General features: G+C 48.8%; 11 protein-coding genes across 11 annotated transcripts; 8 read left to right on the forward strand and 3 right to left on the reverse strand.

The window, feature by feature from the left end:
• Positions 1-280: 280 nt before the first annotated feature.
• EI97DRAFT_440455 (uncharacterized protein) lies at positions 281-2,435 on the forward strand (the record flags this gene model as incomplete). The annotated part of the gene is made up of 3 exons (XM_033799632.1): positions 281-1,548; positions 1,677-1,721; positions 1,967-2,435. The coding sequence occupies 3 exons, from the start codon at positions 281-283 to the stop codon at positions 2,433-2,435; spliced, it is 1,782 nt and encodes a 593-aa protein (XP_033656498.1).
• Positions 2,436-3,304: 869 nt separating this feature from the next.
• EI97DRAFT_431189 (uncharacterized protein) lies at positions 3,305-4,101 on the forward strand. Its single transcript, XM_033797873.1, has 2 exons — positions 3,305-3,424; positions 3,476-4,101. The coding sequence occupies exons 1-2, from the start codon at positions 3,413-3,415 to the stop codon at positions 3,698-3,700; spliced, it is 237 nt and encodes a 78-aa protein (XP_033656499.1). The 5' UTR covers positions 3,305-3,412; the 3' UTR covers positions 3,701-4,101.
• Positions 4,102-4,265: 164 nt separating this feature from the next.
• On the reverse strand, positions 4,266-4,616 carry EI97DRAFT_348727 (uncharacterized protein; the record flags this gene model as incomplete). Its single annotated transcript, XM_033794815.1, has 1 exon — positions 4,266-4,616. A coding segment is annotated over one exon (351 nt), but the record flags the coding sequence as incomplete, so codon positions are not given.
• Positions 4,617-5,083: 467 nt separating this feature from the next.
• Positions 5,084-7,767, forward strand: EI97DRAFT_431191 (P-loop containing nucleoside triphosphate hydrolase protein). The gene is made up of 8 exons (XM_033797874.1): positions 5,084-5,369; positions 5,417-5,514; positions 5,563-5,666; positions 5,713-6,493; positions 6,545-6,728; positions 6,775-6,847; positions 6,899-7,309; positions 7,365-7,767. The coding sequence occupies exons 1-8, from the start codon at positions 5,272-5,274 to the stop codon at positions 7,512-7,514; spliced, it is 1,899 nt and encodes a 632-aa protein (XP_033656501.1). The 5' UTR covers positions 5,084-5,271; the 3' UTR covers positions 7,515-7,767.
• A 198-nt stretch (positions 7,768-7,965) lies between these two features.
• On the reverse strand, positions 7,966-10,189 carry EI97DRAFT_224435 (uncharacterized protein). The gene has a single exon (XM_033793892.1). The coding sequence runs from the start codon at positions 10,049-10,051 to the stop codon at positions 8,051-8,053; it is 2,001 nt and encodes a 666-aa protein (XP_033656502.1). The 5' UTR covers positions 10,052-10,189; the 3' UTR covers positions 7,966-8,050.
• A 414-nt stretch (positions 10,190-10,603) lies between these two features.
• On the forward strand, positions 10,604-10,948 carry EI97DRAFT_351106 (uncharacterized protein; the record flags this gene model as incomplete). The annotated part of the gene is made up of 1 exon (XM_033794843.1): positions 10,604-10,948. A coding segment is annotated over one exon (345 nt), but the record flags the coding sequence as incomplete, so codon positions are not given.
• A 1,082-nt stretch (positions 10,949-12,030) lies between these two features.
• EI97DRAFT_484725 (uncharacterized protein) lies at positions 12,031-12,859 on the forward strand (the record flags this gene model as incomplete). Its single annotated transcript, XM_033802120.1, has 1 exon — positions 12,031-12,859. One exon carries the CDS (start codon positions 12,031-12,033, stop codon positions 12,490-12,492), a length of 462 nt encoding a protein of 153 aa, XP_033656504.1. The 3' UTR covers positions 12,493-12,859.
• A 1,588-nt stretch (positions 12,860-14,447) lies between these two features.
• On the forward strand, positions 14,448-16,814 carry EI97DRAFT_484728 (P-loop containing nucleoside triphosphate hydrolase protein; the record flags this gene model as incomplete). The annotated part of the gene is made up of 1 exon (XM_033802121.1): positions 14,448-16,814. The coding sequence occupies one exon, from the start codon at positions 14,448-14,450 to the stop codon at positions 16,572-16,574; it is 2,127 nt and encodes a 708-aa protein (XP_033656505.1). The 3' UTR covers positions 16,575-16,814.
• A 166-nt stretch (positions 16,815-16,980) lies between these two features.
• EI97DRAFT_413969 (uncharacterized protein) lies at positions 16,981-17,772 on the forward strand. The gene is made up of 2 exons (XM_033796813.1): positions 16,981-17,351; positions 17,410-17,772. The coding sequence occupies exons 1-2, from the start codon at positions 17,024-17,026 to the stop codon at positions 17,496-17,498; spliced, it is 417 nt and encodes a 138-aa protein (XP_033656506.1). The 5' UTR covers positions 16,981-17,023; the 3' UTR covers positions 17,499-17,772.
• A 399-nt stretch (positions 17,773-18,171) lies between these two features.
• Positions 18,172-20,638, reverse strand: EI97DRAFT_465331 (uncharacterized protein; the record flags this gene model as incomplete). The annotated part of the gene is made up of 3 exons (XM_033801462.1): positions 18,172-18,825; positions 18,874-19,122; positions 20,600-20,638. The coding sequence occupies 3 exons, from the start codon at positions 20,636-20,638 to the stop codon at positions 18,172-18,174; spliced, it is 942 nt and encodes a 313-aa protein (XP_033656507.1).
• A 406-nt stretch (positions 20,639-21,044) lies between these two features.
• EI97DRAFT_224475 (uncharacterized protein) lies at positions 21,045-22,450 on the forward strand. The gene is made up of 2 exons (XM_033793893.1): positions 21,045-21,333; positions 21,385-22,450. The coding sequence occupies exons 1-2, from the start codon at positions 21,262-21,264 to the stop codon at positions 22,399-22,401; spliced, it is 1,089 nt and encodes a 362-aa protein (XP_033656508.1). The 5' UTR covers positions 21,045-21,261; the 3' UTR covers positions 22,402-22,450.
• Positions 22,451-23,029: the final 579 nt, after the last annotated feature.

A 23,029-nucleotide genomic window follows, 5' to 3' on the forward strand; every position in this document is an offset into this window, starting at 1 on the left:
CTATCATGAGATGGTGGTGCGACGTCGGTGGCCATCTGTAATTAAATTGGGCAATGCTATGTTTATGTCACTGTGTGTTTTTATTGCGTTGGGTGAAGAGAGTATCTGAAAGTGTGTGTAGGACTGTTTGTGTGTGTCTCGGACATTGTACACAGACAACTGAGTAGCAAAGGTAAATAACCACCTCGCCATAAGGTTCACAACAATGTAACTGAACACTCCTCTAGCAAGACCCACTTGGACTTTGTACAATGCACCGCCGTCACCTAGCTGCTCAACCATGTTCATCGACAACGCTCTCTGTTGCGCTGCCATAAATTCCTCCAACACACCGGCTTCTCCCCCTTCCCCCAGATTTTTTTCAACTACAGAGCTACGCAAGATACGCAACACTTATCTTGAAATCACAGTTCACCAAGCGGCGCAGAGTTTCCTACCAACGGAACATATACGCAAACTTCATCAGCACTCACAACTCACAGAACATCGACCCCTACCCACTGATTCCGGAATCAGAATTTCCCAACTCACAGACACGCATCTACACCGTCACCGTCACCATCACTCACACAACGCCATCATTGCCAAAATGCCAGACGACTCGCCGGACGAGATCTTCGCCCTCATCGACGAGTGCCTCGCGGAGCAGGACTACGCATACTCAGAGGAACCAGAGGGCAACGGGACTGACGCACCATCCCGACCCCCATCGCGCGGAACCGTTTTCTTAGACTGGGACGGTACCGATGATCCCGTTGTAAGTATCCGGGATTCGTTCGGCTCCTCGCGTTATTCGCAAGCCACTGACGACGACGATGGGAGCCGGGCTTCTTACGGGACGATGGCGAGTAGCTATGGGGAACGTGGGTCCGCGCATGTACACGAACCGAGCGTGCGTATGAATCCCAGCGATTTTCGACGTCGAACCGTTTCTTCTGCGTCGCCGCTTGCGCTTACGGAAATGGTTCGGCGGCAACGGCTCCATCCCCAGCTCCATCCCCAGGTCATGCAACACCATCAGCATCAACACCAGCACCACCCAAACCCATCCCACCATCACCATCACCATCACTCGCCCAACCCACACACCCACCCCTCCCGCCCCATCCCGACCCACAAACTCCACGGCCACGACCCCACCACAAACTTCACCTACTCCTACAACGGCCGCATCATCCACATCCACCGCCCGCCAATCCGCCGCTCCGTCTCCCGCGCCAGCTCGAGCGCGTACTCGGAGTACTACGCGCTCGATGCACGTGCCTATGACGCGGGGAAGGAGTTTGTTGTTGTGGATGGTAGGGACGCAGGTAGGGAGAAGGGCAAGGGGAAAGTTAGTGTAGATAGGAATAAGCCCCTGCCGGAAGTACCCAAGGAGCGGGTAGAGCGGGAGGTGAGGAAGAGGGAGAAGGTGGTGGGGTTTATTCGACGGTTGATGCGGGTGTTGGATGAGTCGGGGAGATTGGCGAGGTTGAGGTGGAGTTTGTGGGGTGGACAGAGGCGGGGAGGGAAGGGGGGAGAAGGAGAGGATGAGTGGGTGGCGAGGGGGTATGTTACGTAGATGCCTATGTATGTATCCGGGGGGAATGGAGATGCGTACTGTGTAGGTAGGCCGGATGAAGGACCTATTGGCCCATCCTGGAACCGCTTGCAGAATACCTATGTAATTGGAGCAGGGGGCTGGAGCACTTTTGTTTCCATGCGGCATCGCGTCAAAGGAGGTAAGTACTACATGAATAACGAAAAAAACTTACCAAAGGCAGGGCGAAGCTGGAGTACCCGATGATAGGGCAGTGATGGTCGTCAAACTGACCGATGTCGGAACAGGAGCATATGTATCCACTGGGATGCTCATGATTCCAAGTCTGGGTTTTGAGTTCTCGATATCTGGTATCAATATAACCCCTACCTTTTCATAAGATCACGTTTTCATTTTTTTTCTATAAAAAAACATTGCAAAACGAAGGCAAAAACATACAACACCACGCTATTCGCAGCTGGTCACCCACGCTACTACTCAACGGGCGCTACACGGCTTATATTTGGTCGATCGGACGAGAGGCCTAGCTTTCCCCCTAGACATCGACTCGACAGAGGGTGGAATACACTGTTCCCAGCATCCTGATTCCCAATTCAGGCCATTTACCCAGGTTCCGTATTCCTGTTTCGGTTTCTCCATCATCTCAGCCACCAACACACTACAGCAACGCCACCAACAGCGATGCTGCTTCCAGCCAATGTCAGACACGCGAAAAGAGTCAAAATTTCAATTCACCACTCCACGCGACGCGCCGCACCCACACTCCAACCCACCTCAACCAACCCTTCTCGGCCATCCCAACTCTCCCTCAAACCTAATAGATAATGCCCACAAATTCAATCCGCCTCTCCCCCCACTTCGTGCAGCCGCTGGAAGCGCAGCCACTAGTGGGTAATCGGAACGCCTTCTCCCCTGAATAGGATTGGCCACTGAAACCATGATAAGTAAGGTGGTTCCACCTATTAAATCAGCGGAAGTCTTTCACGTTAGATACCCTGGCGGGATTCTTGTGCTTGTTTCTGATTCAGTATTCACGATACTCCGTACTGTACCTATTCCAGTCCGCGTATTGCCTCCCATCCACAGACAAGGATGCTTATCAGCTGCAACAGTCACGCTCGGGGTCACGAGCCTCCCGACTTCACAGCAGCACCTGCAGCTGCGCTCCCCACTAAATTAAGGGATCCCTGCCTCCGGCGGCCCAACATCCCCCCGGGTAAGTACTCAATGTGTCAGCCCTTCCAGCAGGATGGATCGCAGCCAGGCTCCGCGACGCTTCGATAGTAACCTGATATTGTGAGTCGTAACAACCACTGCGGGAAGATCACGCCCCAGCCCCAGAAGCTAGTTACATTACTCGCCCCACATGCCAACCGAAGTGGTTGGTAGCGCGCATGCAGTGTCGCTTCACTCCCATCTTATTAATCTTACCTCCGTACAAAACTTTTCTCTTTACTTAGGCTGTAGTCAGGTAGTATTAGCAACCTACTAGGGCTGGTAGCGGCGTGAGGAGTGAACCAGGTCGAGGACATCGCAACAGTGACACATGGGGTAGTGCACGTCAACCGCAAGATGCTGTGATGTAGAGATGGTCCTGTGACTCTATTGCCTACGTGTCATCTTTGCAAGCTGTTGGGCCTTGCTAAGCAACCTTGGAAGCAACAGCCGAATCAAAAGATCTTTCTGTTGTTAGGCATTAACGCTTATACGCTATTTATATATTTTTAATTAATCCTCATAGTATCTTTTCGCTCGCTCTATGCCCTAAAAGTTAGTTTATCATTTACGTATATAATCCTCTTTCCTCTCCTTGCGTGTTTCTAGCACTATCTGTCAACTGCTTAGACTTGTCGGAGGAATAGGATATTCACGATGTCTACAAGGGTTAGTTACCGCATTGCTTTACACTGACAAAGCTAAGCCTGCAAAATCTAGCGAGGTGATAAAGCCCTTAGAGGAGAGGACGAATATCTGTCTAGCCATTATTTTGAAGGCGAGGACGAGACACGATGGTTAACAGGAAGAGGAGAATTGATTACAGTCTACGATCCAACAAATATACCTGGCACAACATCTACCTACACTACGGCAACAAAATTGGAAATACCCAAGGGCTACGTCGTCGAAGTCATTCGAGCATGGGTTAAGATAACCCGGTAGTGTCCATTAAGGCTTCGATTACATGAAAACCAGCATGACGGCCAACACGAATGACGATAGAAATATCCATGCTTGGATCCTTTGGTATTAGGGCAGTCCAACACCTTGTTGTAAGAAGTCCAGCGTCCCTCTCCTGCTTCCAATCACAGCTGGTTGTCATCGCCCTTGAGAGGAGCTCGCCAAACAGTGGTATCTGGGTGACTGGCCCGTCGGTGTACACGGATGTAATCTCTATTATAACGACAGTCAGCCTAGAAGTCTCCCTGTAGGAGGTTTAGCTACCTCTTGTGCTTGCATTCGTTTCTGTTTGAAGTAGTTCCTTGCTGCAATTTGATGCGGAGGCGGAGGCACTGTTCAATGCGGAGGCACTGTTCGATGCGGAGGCACTGTTCAACACGGAGGCACTGTTCCATGCGGAGGCACTGTTCGATGTGGAGACACTGTTCGATGCGGAGGCACTGTTCGATGCGGAGGCACTGTTCGATGCGGAGGCACTGTTCGATGCGGAAGCGCTGTTCGAGGCGGAAGCGCTGTTCGAGGCGGAGGCAGTGTGTAGACTAATCGTAAGGGGTATCCGGTACTGCTCAGCAAGCGTGTCTAGAGTCTTAGAATGCAACAAAGCCTGATTTTCTTTAATCCAAACTACGAGACGTGCTCTGTCCGCCACAGATAAACGGGCAATGCGATATTTTCCTAGACTCGCCGCACATAATACCAGGATTCCAGGATTTGAGTGCCGTATAATGTCCTGGGCAAACTGCACGTACATCCTTTCTGTACGGGAAGATTGCGGTGTTGCTAATACGCTAACAGCGTCTGCAGCAACAGTGGCACTGCGACCGTAAATGCGTCCAACCTTGCTAAGTAATTCGGCATCTTTGCAAAGCTTTTGACAGCAGTTCGATAATGAATCTTTAGCTCTCCTTCCTGCCATTGCGGAAGCAGGGACGGTGGTTTGGGGGATGGTAGTAAGTGTGTAGAAGTGTGTAGATGTGTGCAGAAGTGTGTAGAAGTGTGCGGTGCAGAAGTGTGCGGGAGTGTGAAAATGTATGCGGAAGTTGAAAAAGTGTGCAGAAGTGTGCAGAAGTGTGCAGAAGTGTGAAGAAGTGTGCAGAAGTGTGCAGAAGTGTGCAGAAGTGTGCAGAAGTGTGCAGAAGTGTGCAGAAGTGTGTAAAAGTGTGTAAAAGTGCGCAGACATTTAATAGGAGTAGGATGTCGCAGCTACCAAGATCTTGGCTATAGTGCAGGCAACCTATCGCAATTTAAAATAGCACCTTATGTTGCAGTTATGCAAGCCTTGTCATACGCAACGGCAACGGAATCTAAATGTAGCAGCGCTGTGACGGTCTAGATGCATGTATCCCGAGCAGCTGCTGAGCACATCCGCTATTGCATTGTTGCGTGCAAGATATGCAAAGCCAGAGTGAATACTGTAATATTCGTGCCTATAGTCAAACTTTGAAGTGTTGAAGCTACATCTCTCGCAGACGCAGTACAATCCCAAGAGTTAAAGTCTTTACCTCCTTCATCGCGAACCAGACCTTTCTATCGAGACAATTCAGATAATTGCAATGGCAAACTCTACAATTTCGTCTGCAGATACTCCTAGCGGCCATAATCAATCACGAAGCCAGGGCTTGCTACATTCGTTCAAAACCGTCAACGAAGTGTATGTACTTTTGTGAATGTACAAGGTAACGAGCTTATATGTGCTAGCTGGAACCCTGAGACGTACCGATACACCATCATAGAGACTCACAGCAACGAGCTTCAGGATTTCGACCACTACGTTTTTGTTGTTCGCGCCCGAATAGGTCAGTGCAATAGGGTATACCATAGTTGCCTTACTAACAGAGTACTAGATCGGGATACACATGAGATGACGTATTATACTGACATCAAATCCGAATCTCTGCGAAAGGTTCTAAGACCTGTCCTTAGGACTAGCCATGAGGCCGAAACTTCTGTATATTCGCCCTGCGTTTTGGAGATCATCAGCTTACCGCATTTAGGTCGAGCGAGATTTCCTGTATCATTCACTTCCAGAGCTGGATCAAGTTGAGCCCGCAGACCGTACATGCAAGGAACACCTTCAATTGCTTGTCGACTATATCAAGCAATCCTATGAGTCCATGTCCCATCGCTTGCACACACTTCTACAGCACCGCCAGATCACATACGACCTGCTATGGGCATTGTTCAAACCAAACGCCCTTGTATATACAATTTGCTCTGGAACTGGCCGCCCTCGATGCCTCAAGTACACATTTGGGGAGCATGGGAAGACAAGATCCGGTTCAAAATACTGGAATATTGGGTGCCGATATCTCGACTTCGACGGTACAGATTTTGGTGAGGCATATACAGAGGTCAGGATCAACATGTTCCGCGGAGTAGCGCGGATTGATCATCTTCCCGCATTTCCTATTCAGTACCATCCAAATGACAGCAAGATTAAGGCTAATCTGCTCCAGTGCGGGAAGAAGTTTGTTAGCTTGATTGGGAGCCACTACTCTTACTGCAACGGTCAGGCGTTTACCATGAACAAAGGAAAGCAGAATCGATTCCATGTGGATGGCCGGATCATGGTCGATGCCGCCTTCTTTCGAAAGGTGCAACCCGATTACGCTATACCAATGCCCGATGGTGGCAATTTTGACTTTCCCCGCCCCTTTCAACCGCAGCCTGAGCGGGTCAGGAACACTGGCTTAGAACCTCAAGACGTGACGGAAGATGATTTGCTTATCACTAGCCCTACTGTGCCTGGTTTCAGCTTCAGTGAAAAGCGTTGGGGTATGGACATAACTTCCTGCTAGTAACCCTCAAGCTAATTCCTGAATATAGCGGAATTTCCAGTCGCCGGCATCAGGGAGATCGAATGGTCATCTACATCTTTCGAATGCCTCACCATTCCAAAAGAAGACAAGGAAGTAATTATAGCTGTTGCGGAAACCCGTACAAATTCAGCGGGGTTTAGCTTTGATGACTTTATCGCCAGGAAAGGTCGCAGTCTTGTCGTGCTCTTGCAGTATGATTCTATTCATTTTTTCCCTATATTCGCTTACATCTATTAGCGGCCCTCCAGGAGTAGGAAAGACACTTACAGCTGAGGCTGTTGCTGAGCATCTTCAGCGACCCCTTTATTCAGTAGGTAAACTCTGTCTATACTTTCGTTCTATATGATGACTAACTACTTAGATTTCTGCCGGCGAATTGGGCATCGAGACAAGAACGCTGGAAACGCAGCTCTCAGACATCTTCCAGATTGCTAGTCACTGGAATGCAATTCTTCTCTTGGACGAGGCTGATGTCTATCTCCAGCGACGGTCACCACACGACTTAATGCGCAACGGCCTTGTGACCGTATTTCTGCGCATGCTAGAATATCTGGACGGGATCATGTTCTTAACAACAAATCGAGTATCTGAATTTGATGAAGCAATACTCACTCGCATCCATCTTATGCTGAAATACAACGATCTGAACAAACATCAAAGGGAGCAGATCTGGAGGCATTTCCTCGAGCGGTCGAGGACCTCCCATGGAGGCCCGGATGTCCATGATGACGAACTGGAACGACTAGTTAGGAGCAAGCTAAATGGACGACAGGTAAAGTGCCTGCACACTGCATTTTATGTACTAGTGGTGCTTACAAAGAGCTTAGATCAAGAACGCTGTTTCTACTGCTCACGCTCTCGCTACAAGGGAGAAATGTAGAGTAAAGTTCACCCACCTTTCCAAAGCGATGGCTGTAAACAAGGATTTCATGCGGGAGTTTACCAAGGCGGAGAACCTTGATAAAATGTACAACTAGGGCTTCCCTTAGGCATAGTGGGCAATCGGGAATTGGCTTTTTCTGACGTATGGTCTCGTTTCCCCTTTTAACAGCCTTGGAAACTGGGACTACCAATGCCCACATACCCTGGGGACAGGGCAGGAGGCTCCGCGATGAATGACTTCAGAGATGTTAAGCCTATGTTCTTCTTTCAAAATTCCTAAGCAGCAGCGGGGCGGTTAACCTGCTGCTACCTAGAGACCCTAGTGAAACTCTGCTACTCTGGGCAGGCAAACTAATATTCCCATCCTTCTCTATCCACCCACCCTCTTCTCTCTCTTAGCTCGAACTCAACACAGCTCTTCAACGCTTGTACAACTTCAAACAGCCCTCAAACACACTTTTGAACTTACACCGTACCCGCATCTAACTGAGTCTATGTCATCCTGTTCGGTTAGTATTCTTCACTTAGAAAGGGAAAAAAAAGCAGTTCCACCTAAACGCCGTCCATTCTATAAATCTATATACTATTACCAAGACAAGAAAATGAAATAGAACCAATAACTAAACAATAATTAAATCATTGCTAGCCAGGGCATCGCCTTCTTGTCTTCCTTGGTTAGCGGGCTTCCCGTGTCCGGGTGGATTCCACGCTTTCTGCAATCACTGAAGAATCGCTCTCTGTTCTGATACTTGGCCAGCAACGTCGGCTCTTGTTTTTCAAAAAACTTCTTGCCAAGCAGCTTCTCGGCCTCTGTTCTGCACAGCCACTCTGAGAACTCAAGACCGCTTTTCGTAGAATACTGCAGTCTTATATAGAGGTCCGCTTTCCTCTTTGCTCCTCCAGTATTAGGCAGTTCTACGCATGGGCCAAGTTTCTTAATCTTTGTATCCTTCTTAATTGAAAGTTTCCTTTCTTGCAAATTGAACCGTGTATACTTATCCTCTTGCTCAAGAAGAATCCGCGCACCCTCAGGCCCAAGATCGAACCCTTTTATTGCTCGATAGAACGGACGGCTTTCCGTTCCAGAATTGACAATAAACCGGGAAAAGCGAATCTGATCTGAGTACGTCGGTCGGATAGCTTCAAGGGTCCCATACTCGGTGATTCCGTCTTCGTAACTGGGTAGGTCGATTGTGCCATCATCATCATCAAACTCGATTACGTTGTCGTTATCCACGTTTATTCCATCTTGTCCCAAGTCTATTCCATCATCGCCTTCCATGTTTGCACCGAAGTTCGATGCTGATTTCATGTCGACATCAGAACTCTCATTATTAGCACTTAACCCTGAACCAGTCTCGGGTTCCAACTCAGTCCTGGGGTCCAACTCAGTCTTTGCAGCTTCAGAGCATATTACAGCCAGCCGCTTCTGTCCAGAGGATTGGAAAGAGCTCGCGAGCTCAGCAAATACCTTGCTCCGTTGCTTTGGATCCTCGTCGTCCAACAGCTGTTCCATCTGGGTAGTAGGTATCTTGCGCGAGACCGTACCTTCAAGGGCTTTTTGTGTCATGGCTAGTTTACGATTGTAAGGCGTTATGCCACTTAGAAGATCTTCTGTGCCTTTCTTTCCAACTTCGTCCGCATCGCTAGCGACAAGTTCAAGGAACTTCTCGATATCAGGGATTACTAGATCCCAGATCCTTTGCTCCTCTGCTGGCGGTTGAGACATAAAGTCTGTAAACTCCGTGTACAACTCTATGTTCTTCCTCGAGGAGTTAACTATCTTAAGAAATTCCTCTTTTCGCGACGCTGGAATTAACCTCGTTGGATCGAAGCCCTTCTGGCGGAGTTGCTGTTGAAAGACTAGACATCCCTGAATAAGACGTTCAGACGCTTTGTCAATATCTTCCGCTGTCTTTTGGCTTTTCAAGGTCCTCCAAGCTTTCGTAATCGCATATATGTGCCCAACTATCGTATCCTTAGGGAACACTTCTTCACCCCAAGGCTGATCCTCTTGGATCCGCTGCCAGCGAGGTTCATGTCGCATATCGTCTTGCATCTTCTGCGCATCCGTTGATTTGGCATCAATGCCAGCAGTTTGTACCTTCTCTTTCCACTCCTTCTCGAACGCATTCTTAAGCTGCTCCCTATAGATGCTAACTATCTCCTGCTCGAACCCTTCAATTTCCTTCTTTTTCTTCGGTGGCAGCTGGAACACTGCTTCCTTATCATTCCCTTTCCCTTTCACTTCTGCTGCTGCAACAGCATTCTCTGCGTCGTCCCACAAGCTTCGCAGTAGGTTGTACGACTTCGTATACACCTCCTGTACCTCATCTGGGACATCTTCTAGGCGCTTCGCTTCTTCAGCCCCCGCTTTTAGGAGTTCTTCTCGATTATCTTTCTCTGATAGAGACTCTTCGGTGTCGGACAAGACTGGTAGAGTAGGGTATAATACTGCCGGTTGATTGCTAGACAACGAAGGTTTGGACGGGTCTGGCGAGACTAGTTTCGTCACTTGTTCAGATGAGGACGATCTAGATTCTGGGGAAGAATCTCGCATTACGACGTCTCCATCCTTGTCAGGGGTGAGGGTCTTCCTGGATGGGAACATGTCCTTGATAGAGCGCTGCATTATCGTCCAACGAAGATAGCTAGATGGAATTGCTCAGGCGTGTGTTTATAGTGTATCAAGAGTCCTGCTCAGATATGGATGTAGATAGATAGCAAACAGAGGGTGTTATGAATGAGTCCTGCTCAAAGTAGTGGTAGGGTCTAGAGATCGTTAAGGGGTGGGTCATTTTCCACCTTAAATATCAACCTCGACAGGAAACCGTAATCTGAATGCCAATATTGGAACACAGGCTTTCGGACCCCGTTCTTAGGTTTCCAATTCCTAGAAACGGGTCTAGGGACTTATGCTATAAAACTGTGCCCACCTGCATGACTTGTCCTTCTAACCCCAATCATGCTTGGCCTGTACTTCATAACCACTTGGACCTTGGCTTTGGCGGTAGCCACATCATCCCCAACACCATGCAATTCGCCCCAGTCACTCTCAGTTTCCTACAATTCCTCTGCCCCCCTCTCTCAAGCTGCGATCTCTTCTGGCCGGCCTCTGCATAGCTGGACAGCGTTCTACAACACTACCAAAGCCGCGTCTTCGATCACTTCTTCGGCCCGACCAACTGCGTCCGTTATAGTAGGAGCTGGAGGTAACCTCGTCTTCCAACCACCTTCGTTAGCTGTTCCAACTGGAACACTTCTCCGATTCAGTTTCTTAGCTCGCAATCACTCCTTGACGCAGAGCGAGTTTGCAAATCCGTGCCTGTACAATGGAGGCTTTGATTCAGGCTTCAACCAATTCAATCCTACTAACATAAGTGGAGAGTTTGTTGTTGAGTATGAGGTCACTTCCCCAAGTCCACAGTGGTTCTTCTGCGCACAAACCTTACCTCGGTCGCACTGCAATGCTGGCATGGTGTTCAGCCTCAACCCACGTGGAGCACATTACTCTTTCCTTCAAAACGCTATGAGCGCTGTACCTTCTTATAGTAGTTCTTACTCCGCATGTAGTATTTCGTCATACGCTCTAGGCACTGGTGGGAGCAGTACTGTTGCCTCTAGTCGGACGTTTGGTACCTTTCTGCCAACACCTATTCCTATTGACAACTCGGGACACATCCACCGGCCTAATCTTATTGGGACAGGAATCAATCTTGTTAGGGGATGGATGTAGGGATGGATGCAGGCGGACGTAGATAGTAGTACTTAGGAATATACTACAGTATAACGTCAACTTGAATGTCCTTAAGTCGAGTGTCTATACTAGTCAATTGCTTCTACAAATATGCTTTCACACTTAGCATATCTCTATATCTAACTTGCAGTCTACCCTAAGAGCAGGTGTTCTTCGATCCTCTAAGTACTTCTCATAGTCCCCTAGCCCTCCAGATATCACCATTAGATCAACTGCGACGCCCCCAATCCCTGAACATTCCCTTACGAGCTATTAGCACTAGGACGTATAAGGAATATGAGTCTTCGTACCATTGCAACGCTGCTGGACCATTTGGGACGCTATGCGGGATACTGAACTGTGCAACCTGATCTCTTATACAGTTTTTGGGCGTTGCAGTAGCCGATAGAGGAAGGAAGGTCGTATTCTGGAAGCTAAGGGTTCCTTCGCAGCTAGCATTGCGTACTGTTACAAACCTGCATAGGTTAGCTCTACAACGTAACTTTGGCTCATGCTAGTTACTGGTAGACAAGCACTTGTCCAGCATTTGCCTGCACAACGGGTCCAGTAAGGATTGGAAGAGGCTGGTCGAACGGGAGGATTTGGGCGAGGGCCTCCGCCATATAGAAGTATATCAGGAGTAGCTTCATCTTCGATAACGCAAAGAGTTGATCGTTGCAACTAAACGAGACTGTGCTATCCGCAGAATATAAGCTAGTGCCAAGGATGCACAGAACGGCTTTCTACAATTAGTCTACGTTGTCCCGTTTCCCGTCTTCTAGATCCCATTTCGAGGTCTACACCAAGTACCAGTTTTCCGTTTCGCGAACTGCTACAATAAAAGCAACAGTTAATCAAGGTTTTGTAGCAAAACAATGGCTCCAAGTTACCCGAGCTTTGAGTGGGTATCTCAGCTGTCTGTTAGGTTCAAGGTTCCAAATAAACAACTTGTATACAAGATACTCGAGGATTGCGATCAGGATGAGCGATTACAGGTTAAAGCAGCTGGAACCCTGCTATATTATCGTATCAAGCGCCTCGCAGCTCTCTTGTCTCGGCATCGGATCCAGTTGAACGATTCTACACCTCTTGAAGCCGACGTAACGCTGTTCCTCCCTCCATCACCGTGCCCTCCTCCAAAGCCGACAACGGTCCGCCCTCGCGGGTACAGCACTTCTCTTGCAACTATCCCAGAGGAAAATGAGCGTCCAAGCGGACAACAACCAGCCTGGATTGAACACTACGAGTACATGCCTGCTGAACGCAGATACGGCATGTGCGTAAATCCTAGATACACACTTGACGAACTTCAGATAGGATTGCCTATGTGCGGATAGACTATAATATCAAATGAAGTTCCACAGACATCGTCGGTTTCGGAGCTCTTCCGCCTGTGCTTGGTTTCTAGAGGCATGGATCCTGGATTTTGTAGTTGGTATTCAGGATAGCGTTTTGTAGGCACAGGGGGTTTGATGCATTACATACAGGACTAAACCCCAATAGAACTGTTAACATATTACAATCTCTTTACCTTAGGACTTGCGGCTGCTGCTACCTCTATCTTTTTGACCATTTTACATTCGATGCTGCTGTCGTCGTCCCTGACCCTTCCGCGCGGAAGGCCCTAACCCTAACTAGCTTGCTTAATATTTTTGAAGGTGCGTAGAAAATTGCTCCTTTAGCTGAATTGTTGGTAAAAAAATTAATAAGCAAGTAGATGTTATAAGCTGCAGGAAAATATGCTTTGTGTGATATATAAGGCTGAGACGGGGAGTGTGCCAAGCTATTCCCAGGATTACACAGTTAAGGCCGGGAAACAGAATTCAGTTAACTCAATCCAGAAGCCAATATGCTGGAAACTGTAAACAGTTTATCGTGTCACCTTCTATAAATCCAAGTATTGTCCAATCTTGCACCGCAAAATGTGCTGCTTAATCGTCGTCTACAAATTCCAGCGCAATCCGCATATGCTCAACGATCTCTTAGCGGAAAGGTAGGACTACCTACTTTGTAGAAAGTCTATAACTAAGAGCAAACAGTGACGATCCTCCCCCATACGAGGAGACTTGTCGGCAGAGGGTGTGGTTGGAGAAGCCTTGGATCCGCCTAGTGAACAGCCGACTCGCAAGACGACTCTGCCGAGCTCAGAACATTGTGCTGGAAGGACAAATCCTTGAAGGAGCCGCAGAACAATGGCACGGTACGGACGTGTGACAGCAGCGAAAGCAGCAAAGGCAGCTGGAAGAGGCCGGGGCGGAAAGGGGGTGGCAATGTCTGGCCCTGTTTTGATAGGGGTGGTAGTTACGACATGTCTAATCGCTGTGGGTCTCGGGCTTTTTCTTCTGTGCAAGAAATGGGCCAAAGTTTGGGAGGTGCTGCGGCGCGCGAGACGCCGCCGCTCCGGACCAACCAATGCCGTGTAGCTAGCTAGCAACACCTCCAAGCATGCGGCAACATGCAGAATTCAATTCTAGAAAACATAAGTGGCTGAATGGCTTTCCTTTCTGTACATGTCGAAATGATCTCCGGGGCTTCGGGAGAAATGCCGCATCTTACTTCGTCGTCTAGTTGAAGTCTAGGCAAGAAACGCAAACTTCTATCATACTTGGGAAATCAAAAACTGCTTCTCTAGTTCTGGCTGAGGATGGAAGCACGACGCACCCCAGGCCGGGACTCTGTTTCCCGGGAACGCCTTATCCAATCCATGCTTCGGGTCCACCCAGACTTCCAACATTATTCAGAGCAAGACCTTGCCTTAGTATCTGTTGGAGTAAATGCTCAGTTAGGTGTGCTGCTAGATCCAACGTAATATTACTGTATGCTAAGCAAAGACGGCCCATCCAGAATGTGAAGTCAAATTGCTTCGCAGTCCTTGGTGTAAGCCGGACGAAGAGTATACCCACATACAGTATCGTCTAGCAACAGGCATCTACATTGTCCAACAAGTTCCTTTCGATTAAGTTTACGGACCTGACCGCCTAGCCATGCATCAGGGGTTAGGTGATGACAGGGCCCCGGGGGGAGGAGAAGGGGGGGTTGGCGGCCGGAGGGGGTGGGGGACGGGGAGGGATAAAAAGACATGTAACCGCTAGCCCAGCAATATCAGCGTTGTGCCCGTTGAAAGGTAAACATCACACCTATCTTTCAAGACGCCGTTTCTACTATGCTAGTTGAAGCTCTTTTTGCTTACGCTCATGGCCCGGCCCTCGTTGTACTCTGTGGAGTCTGCTTTTTGTACCTTCCTCACAGTCTGCACCAATCAAAACTACCTAAAAAAGCGCAACGGATCGCCATGTACTACTCGATAGCGCTTGTTACGAGCTACTTGACTCAAGGCCTTCTCTATGGGATCTATTCCGTTAGCCAAACAGGATGGGTCCCTCCTCAACATCGTATCATCAACGTACTGTCGTTAATCGCTATCTGGCAAGTCCTTGCTAGCGCAGGTTGCTATATCCAACCTTCGCTCTACCGGGGTATTGTCCTTGTTCAACTCTTGTTCGACACAGTTTTGGCATCTTCACAATGTCCCTGGCATGTATTCATCTCTCATGCGACCCTAGGTGGACTGAGGATTCTGTGTTCAGCTGGAATTTTTTACTCAATATCGCCCAGTAAAACACTCCAGTCCCAGAAGGAAACCTGTTGCGCTATCGCTGAAGGCGAAGGTTGGAAAGAGTACCTCGAAATCGTCCATTTTTCGACCCGCTACCTTTCAGAGTGGGCTTGTATGCTTGGTTTGCAGGTTACTTGTCTTTTAATCAACCGACTCACCCAACCTCTGGTCCCTGATCAAGTCGCCCGCATTACAAACAGCCTCACCTCTAACCCAGGCTACATCCCTTGGCTTGACATCTGTCTCTGGTTTCTCTACAAGACAGTTCCCCGTTACCTGGAAATGGCCTGCAGAAGGTGTTCTGAAGGTCTAGTTAGCCAATGGGAAAGAAAACTCAAGATAGTAGCCTTTGGACATATCATGGACACCCTCGACTTTGGCTACCATTCGACATCGAGAGCAAGTGATATTAAGGCCGCTATTGAAGATGGAGCCAGAGCTGCGAGTTCCTTAACGAATCTCATTACAACCACGCTATGTCCGCTCGTTGTCGATATCGTGGTCTCTTCGTTCTACCTCATGCGGCGATTTGATGCATGCATGGTGTTTGCAGTCCTATACAATGGAATACTGCAGGTCCAAATGGAAATTCTGCTTACACATTGGACGCAACCAGCTATGCAAAAATACTACGACTGCTATATAGCGGAAGGGTCCGCTTTACTCGAAGCTATTCAACACTGGTGTCCAATTACCTTATTTGGCGCGTCACGAATGTTCTCGAAAAGATACCTAGCCGCAATAGAAGCAACGTCCTCCTCTGGTTTCCGGCAGGGCATTACTCAGAATATTAAGACGGGCATTATGATTTTCCTTCGGGAGACTGGCTTAATTCTCTCCATCATTCTAGCTCTTTGGCGCTGTGGACAAGGGACATACTCAATTGGGAACGTTATAGCAATCATGATGTACTGGGAAACGCTTATGGGTCCGGCTAATCGATTCTCCAGCTCTTGCGACTCACTGTCAGGGGCCCTTGCGCAGACAAAACGACTCCATCGCTTGATAACCGCCAAGGCTACTGTGGGAGACAGTCCGGATGCCCAGCCGCTTCAGCACGAATCTACTTGCAAGATTGAATTCAAGAATGTCAGCTTCATCCAGAACAATAAGAAAATTTTGGATAGCGTCAGTTTTATAGCTAAACCAGGCCAAAGAGTCGGCCTTGTTGGGGAGAGTGGAGCAGGGAAATCGACAATCCTTAACCTCATCGTCCGGCTTTACGACGTAACGGATGGATCGATCCAAATCAATGAACAGGACATTCAGAAGTTCACTCGGAAGAGCCTTCGTGAGGCAGTTACCATCGTTCCGCAAGCACCCGCTATGTTCACTGGGAGTATTGCGGACAATGTACGCTGCGGCCGCGATGATATCTCACATAGCAATGTTATCGAAGCCTGTAAAGCCGCAAGCTTGCACAGCAGGATTATGTCGTACAAAGATGGATATAACACTAACATTGGAAGTAACTGGGAAACATGCACACTGTCTGGGGGCGAGCAACAGCGGATCGGGATTAGTCGAGCAAGACTGAAAGGTGGAGCTATTCTTCTGCTCGACGAACCTACTTCTCAAGTTGATTTGGTTCTTGAAGCTCAAATCTTGGACTCACTAAGACATTGGAGCGCCAGGAAAACAACACTGATCGCCGCACACCGTCTTTCTACAATTGCTGATGCGGACAATATTCTCGTGATTGACAAGGGGAAAGTTATTGAGCAAGGCAGGCACAACGAGCTACTCAAGCAAGGAGGCAAATATGCACAACTTTGGAACAAACAGACAGAGATGTATTGTTAGGAGGTCTAGAAGATATGAATTTTCCGAGCGAATGTTCACGTCTTCTTTCTATGACGAGCTCCTAGTCTTGTTAGCAAATGGGACCAGGGTATGTCTGAGGAACATGATTGTAGTTGTGACAGCATCTTTTCGTTGGAGGACATGTGAGCAACAAACACTGCAGACCGAGCAGGGCTTTCTCTCTGGCTATCATAGTTACTCCTCATATCAATCTTCATGTCCCTCTCATGTTGGCCAAGATCGTCGCTACCACCCAAATTCTCATCGCATCCCGAGGTCGGCTGCAGCGCTGAGTGGTGGCAGCCTGCACGTGTTCCTGCACGGACGCTATGCCAAGAATATTGATCGAGCACGGAGGACTCCACTACACACGGGCCACCGCACACCGTCTCATCCGTCCATACCATCTCAACCGCGCAGACTGGCACAAGGTACCGCATTCAGCTAGCATGGAGATCCCACGGAATGCAAAGACGAATGATGCGCGCACTGCAGCGGGGCATACTATAATACAGTGGGACAGATTCTACGTAAGAAATACCCTTATGCAAAGTCACGATAGTAACATAACTTTGTTGAAGAGTTTTACACGGGAGGTAGCAAGGGATCATGTGCAACGTTATCCTGATATTCAGTGGAAGGATATAGATTCCCGAGTCAAAAGCGAGATGATGGCCCGTGTAAATCAGTTGCTTGCTAGGGAAGACATTCCCCAAGTTACTGAGACCGTCTTTTTGTGGCGCATGAGGAAGGCGATTCGGGATGCCAAAGAGCAAGGTAAGCTACGGGCAATCAAGCCCCAGTATGTACAGAGTGCAGCCACTTATCCCAACAGCTAGGACAGCTCAGAACCGAACGCTTCCACAGAATACGAGTGCCGAGCAGTCCCGCCCTCGCCCGTTCGACCCTGTTCGAGACCAATAATAACCACGCGCGTACGAGCACTCCAATAGGAGTTTGAGAGAAGCAGAAGCCTTGGAGAAGTTTGCAGGAATTTGCGCAAACTTGCGGAAATTTGCCCAAATCTGCAGAAATCTGCACATATTCGCAGAAATTTGCACATATTCGCAGCAGTACGCGTTTGAGACAAGTTTGCGTAACTCCGGGCGGTGTGACAGGTAACCTGCATGGTTTCCGTCATGTGCTGGCCATCCTGATGGCTTGCATACTATTATTAGTTGGAATATTAGCTCGCCCTGTCCGCTATTTGTCCACCTGAATCCTGTCCCTGGAATGCAGTGATATGAAAGTGTAACCTCAGCCGGCAATTGCGACAATGCGACATCGAAAATGGGGACAAGTGCGCAACAGCTGAAACCTAATCACGGGAGAATTTGGATATGGCTGCGGGTGCCTCCGGTGCATCGCCGATCAATGCTTGCACAGGAACCCCACGCACGACGCGTTCCGGTGGCGAGCAGGCATGGTCAGGGAAGAGGCTTCGTTAGGCGTTATTGACGGCAACAGCGCCCTACCAATCCGTGTAATATGCACTCTCCATGAGTCTTCGCCTCGAAGTGACAACCGCGAATTGCACCACTACCCTGGGTCAAACAAGGCACGTCTAATTTCGAGGATTACCTGCACTATGAATGACCTAACTACGACGAATCACACTGAGACAGGGTCGTTTTCCGCGGCGCCTATCATCCTCTCTCTCCCGATCAGCCTCACTCACGTCAGAGAAGGACTGTAAGCTTGGGCCAAGGTAAGTGCGCTGCCGTTGCTCCTGCTCCTCTCTCACTGTCTTACGCAACCTCTCTGGAGTCCACGCCAATATGTCAAGATAGCTGCGGGCCAAATCCTCTTTCTCTTCCTCTTCTTTTCTCCGGTCAGACTCAGATCTAAACGCTGTGTTAAAGTAATATTCGGCAGTTTCAAGCTCGCGACTTTGCAGTTCCGACAGCAGTCTGCCGAAAATGTCGTTTACGAGATTGTAGAGCACATGCTGGTGGTAGCAACCAGGAATTGATGACGACTGGTGTTTGTCGCATCTGCGTGTCTGGGGAGGGTCCTTAATGTATGCTCCTAGCCGTTCCAGACCGTACTCTTTGTAAAGGTAGAGATTGTCTACCTCTGCAGCCTGAACAAGATGTATAATCCTTCTTAGAACCCTTTGGTCCGCGGGTTCCCAGGCCGGCTCGCATCGTTTGACGGGGGTGCGGTAATTTTCCTTAGCCCAGAATCGCCTTCTTGCCAGCACCCGAAGCTTTGGCAGGTAATTCTCAGGCTTTTCGTTCTTTATCATGATCTATGTAGCTTCAGCATAAGTCCTTCATTGCCTCGACATGAGCTATACCTGGATGTGCTCAAAGAGCCGCCAGTATGACCTGGATATTTCCTGATCCGTGTTGTCGACAATAGCGCGGATGCCCTTGTAGTGCGAAAATTCCTGTGGCAATGGCTGCCTGCCACCAAGTTTTTGATTGGCGTCCGAGTCTGGGATCCACAGAAGCATGTCGTTACCCCAAAAAAAGGGGGGTTCGTCGTCTGGGCGGTACAGCCCAGCTGGAGCAAAAACCATCACAAGCTCTTCTAGAGCCAGGTCCTTTCCACAGGTTAGCAACTGATTGAAGTGTTGCATACTAGACGTACTAGGATGACAAGTCTGCCAGCTTTATTCAAGGTCTCCAACCCTCGACAGAAGCGGCATCGACCACAGTGCTCTTTCCTAGATAGCGTCTTTAGGAACGAACCTATAGGTGTCCTTAGAAACGACATACTGAGCAATAGTTGGTTTGCTAGGCTTCAAAAGTGGACCAACCCACAAAACATTTCGACAGGGCCGCACAAAATCTTCAGATCCAACAGTAACCCGGTCCTCCCACCCGATGCCCTCGTTGATCTCATCCAGCGTGTGTGTGTGGCGTACCAATTGTCCAGGCAAGCTTGGTGGAAAAGGATATCCATCTGGAGGGAAAGATTCGTCCATAACAGCGAGCCGTAAGGGTGACAGAACCTAGATTGGGGGGAACCCACCCTTAAGTGTCCAGTGCTTGTGTTACAAACACCGCCGAAGAGTCAACCCTCCTATCAGGTAAGAGCTAATCCCGCCTGCGCCAGCCATTGAAGACCCCCTAACGCCACTGCAGACGCTAAACCTATCGTCTGTTCCTTACTCCTTTCCTGCGCTTTCCTGTTCCTGTCGTCTTCGCTTCCTAGGGGTTTCAACTCTCTTTTCTCTCTGTCCGCAATCCGCTGAAAGGTCGCCTTGTTGAATAGTTGAATCTTTTAACGGTGCAAAAGGGACTATTGTATTGCTATCTGGATTTTGTTGCGCTCTTTTCTAATTACGAGATTTCTTTTAGATTGCGGCGCCAAACTTTTTATTCCCTCTTGACCAGAAGCTTAGTCAGTAACATCTTCCATACCCACGAAATATTCAGTAAATATCGTGATATTCCTAGGAAGGCCCACCTTAATAAGCAACTACAGCAGTAACTAGTGTATTGACGCGCTTCTGGGTTAGCTTCAAACGCAGAGACACGAAGTGCGGGTACTAATGCGATAACGCTCGTCTCCGTTGTTGGAATGTTAACGAAGCGCCTTTTAGTATCAAGAATAGATCAGATACACTTGACTAGACTAACGCCTTCCCTTATTCTATTAGCAAAGCTAAATACAGCCTAAGTGCATTAATCTTCTATCACGCGCTTTTACTTACAAAGACAAACCTTGAAGCGATGTTCAATGAGGGCGGGGCAAATCGATGTTTCCGGGGGTTCTTAACCGCTGCGGCGAAGCACAAAGAGTCCTCTGGCGCGAGATCATGGCGCACCAATCCCAAGGGTAGAATTATCGCCAGAATGAACAAGCGCTTAATCCCTAGTTGGCTCGTACCACTAAAAATATATTCGGTTTTCAGTTCCCAATGTCCTGTTCCTGTAATCGGTGAATATGTTGCCCAATTCCAGAATACCAGAATCGGAATTGCGACATCCCCAATATTTAAGTCTTGTAGCGCGCAGAATGCAAGAAGATCAAATCAGGAAGCGGCCATGGCGACGCCTACTGACCTCACGTACCTTCTCCCTTCGCGCATCGCGCATGTCTTTCAACCGCATGGCCCACGGCTATCCTACCCTGCACTTGCAGACTTGTTCACATTTCTGTGGACTCGTGATACCTTCAACTATGACCACCCAAGATATCGCCTTCAGCTGTCACTTGCTCTACTTCTTAAGTACTATCTTGACCTAACTCCGCTCGTGGCGCTAGGAGAAGGTTTTTTCTATCAAGACGTCACCGTTCTCGTGTCTAGACAGAACAACAGGATGAGGTCGCTCCTTGTTATCCGTCTTCAAGGCCGCACAACTATGCGCAATACTGTGAGACGGTGGAAAGGGTGAGTTCTACCCGCGCCATCCTGGATGATTGATGTGCTAAGGAATTATAAGCGCTACACCAACAATGATCCTTGCAGACAACCCTGAATCAAGAGACAAATGTCCAGTCTTGTTATTCCTTGCACTTGCCCTCGCCGACCGCGTCTTCGAGGACGTTGCGCAAGCAAGCGATCTAGACGCACTCGCTCAACCTGGAACATGGACAGCATTAGCATACCAGCAAGACGCAAAGCACATTCCTGTGTTTAGACGCATTGCATCAGCCAAGGTGATAACAAAATATGCGATGAAGCCACACGCATTGGACAAGATGATCAAAGCACTTGTTCAGAGGGCGGGTCATGAGACAACTCTTGCCGCTATCTCAGAGGACAACAGACGGGCAGCGCATAGCTATCTGCGGGAGCGTAAAAGTACAACTATTTCCCTCTTAGAAAAGGGTTATCTGCTAACTATAATTAGAGATTGAGAATCCTCTACTGCTAATTGCCCGCGGGCAAGGGGTCACAGTGCTCGAACTTCTCAATACTTTCCTCCATACACTGACCAACACTCCTTGGAATGTTCCCTTCCTCCATACCAATGACGAGGCAGCAAGCGTATTCCCCCTCAGCGAAGAGATTAATGCGCAGCTGAAGTACGATCCAAAGCGCCTAAGCATAATCTCCTACCTGTATGGCATGTGCTGCACCTTCAACGCCGTTACAGACATCCTGCTGCCCTTTACGGAGTCTGCTGCAACTGTTCCGTACGAGCCATACTATCCTGGCGCTGAGCCCGACCAAAAGGGAAACTGCCACTGTGGGCAGCCGCGTCCTTGGAGGGCAAAGATGCACCTGCTTCGCTGCGCCCGGAAGCACAAGATAGCGCTAGCTGAAGCGAACTTTGTCCAGGTGGAACCCTTCCAGTGTCTCTGGAAATCTTGTTCCTCGGCCACTTGGAACACCGAGCCAGTGGCCTTGCCCCCTGGGAATGCGATGAAGGCAGTGATGCATGTCACAGAGCATGTCTCCTCAGCCGAGAGCCATTGTCTATGGGACGGCTGTCGGACGCCGGTCCGTAATGTCATTGAGCTTCACAGACACCTCGAAGAAGCTCACAATGTCTTTACTACATTGACCGTGCCAACAAAGGCTCACTTCTGCATCGAATGCAAACAGTGGAAAGAGTCAGATCTTGATTGGTATATGCATGCAGTACACCACACTACTGCCCCAGGAAAACTATGTGGCCAAGTCACCGTTAACGGCATCTTAGCAGCCCCGGGACGCTGCCCCTACTGCATGAAGGATGGGATATACACCCAGTTTGACCACACCCAGACGTTCCTACGGCATGTTCAAAGGCATATCACGGCAGCCGAAGCCACCTCTACATCACTTACCTGTCCTCATCCTAGTTGCGAGACGGGAGAACTGGATACTAGGACAATCAAAAGACACATCGAGGATGTTCATGGTATTCGACTGTCAGCATTGTAAGTAAGTCGAGTAGCGTAGTAGTATACAAAATCTAAGCTTCCTTTATTTATCATCGCCAAGCTCGTGACGTAGTCGCTGAAATCCATCTCACATAAGGCTGGAAAGATAATTCATCACCACCATGTTGTATCCGGCATCAAGCATTCCTCCTCACTTTCCTCGCTCTCGGAAAGCATCCGCTCCGATAAAGGTGGACGCCTAGGGTTCTAGTCACTTGGTCGATAGCTTCGCGAATACCTGTGTAGATCCCTTGAGGGTCATCCCATGGAGTCCGGTAGAATACTGCATCATACTCAGGGAATGCCAGCCTTCCATATAAGCGGAGGTGGTCATCAAACTGTTTAGTGGCTGTGCGGGAGCTTAGTTCAAGGCCGAAATATGCGTTGAAAACTACGGTGAATGCGCCTGGTGAACGCTTGTACCATCTGTTCAGGATACAGAGGAAAGTGCATTGTTCGCTTGTCTACTATGAAGTGCGAGCCGCATCGGACTTTGAGCTTTTGCCTAGTTCTTCTTCGCCTTGTGTAGTACCCGGAGAGAACTCTGCGGGAAGTTGTTAATTCCTGGTTGACGAGACAGCAGAAGTCTTACCGTAGCTACGCTTACAAACGCGGAATTCTCGCGACCG

Source organism: Westerdykella ornata (assembly GCF_010094085.1).
Source record: "Westerdykella ornata strain CBS 379.55 unplaced genomic scaffold EI97scaffold_4, whole genome shotgun sequence".
Classification (NCBI taxonomy): Eukaryota; Fungi; Ascomycota; class Dothideomycetes; order Pleosporales; family Sporormiaceae; genus Westerdykella; species Westerdykella ornata.

Bases quoted from the DNA above. Each gene is read 5' to 3' on its own strand.
- EI97DRAFT_431191 (XM_033797874.1), top strand. From the start codon at position 5,272: ATGGCAAACTCTACAATTTCGTCTGCAGATACTCCTAGCGGCCATAAT. The intron at 6,494-6,544 runs GTATGGACATAA...TCCTGAATATAG, and splicing joins CTTCAGTGAAAAGCGTTGGG to CGGAATTTCCAGTCGCCGGC. The intron at 7,310-7,364 runs GTAAAGTGCCTG...CAAAGAGCTTAG, and splicing joins GCAAGCTAAATGGACGACAG to ATCAAGAACGCTGTTTCTAC.
- EI97DRAFT_224435 (XM_033793892.1), bottom strand. From the start codon at position 10,051: ATGCAGCGCTCTATCAAGGACATGTTCCCATCCAGGAAGACCCTCACC.
- EI97DRAFT_413969 (XM_033796813.1), top strand. From the start codon at position 17,024: ATGGAGATCCCACGGAATGCAAAGACGAATGATGCGCGCACTGCAGCG. The intron at 17,352-17,409 runs GTAAGCTACGGG...TTATCCCAACAG, and splicing joins TCGGGATGCCAAAGAGCAAG to CTAGGACAGCTCAGAACCGA.
- EI97DRAFT_224475 (XM_033793893.1), top strand. From the start codon at position 21,262: ATGAGACAACTCTTGCCGCTATCTCAGAGGACAACAGACGGGCAGCGC. The intron at 21,334-21,384 runs GTACAACTATTT...CTATAATTAGAG, and splicing joins CTATCTGCGGGAGCGTAAAA to ATTGAGAATCCTCTACTGCT.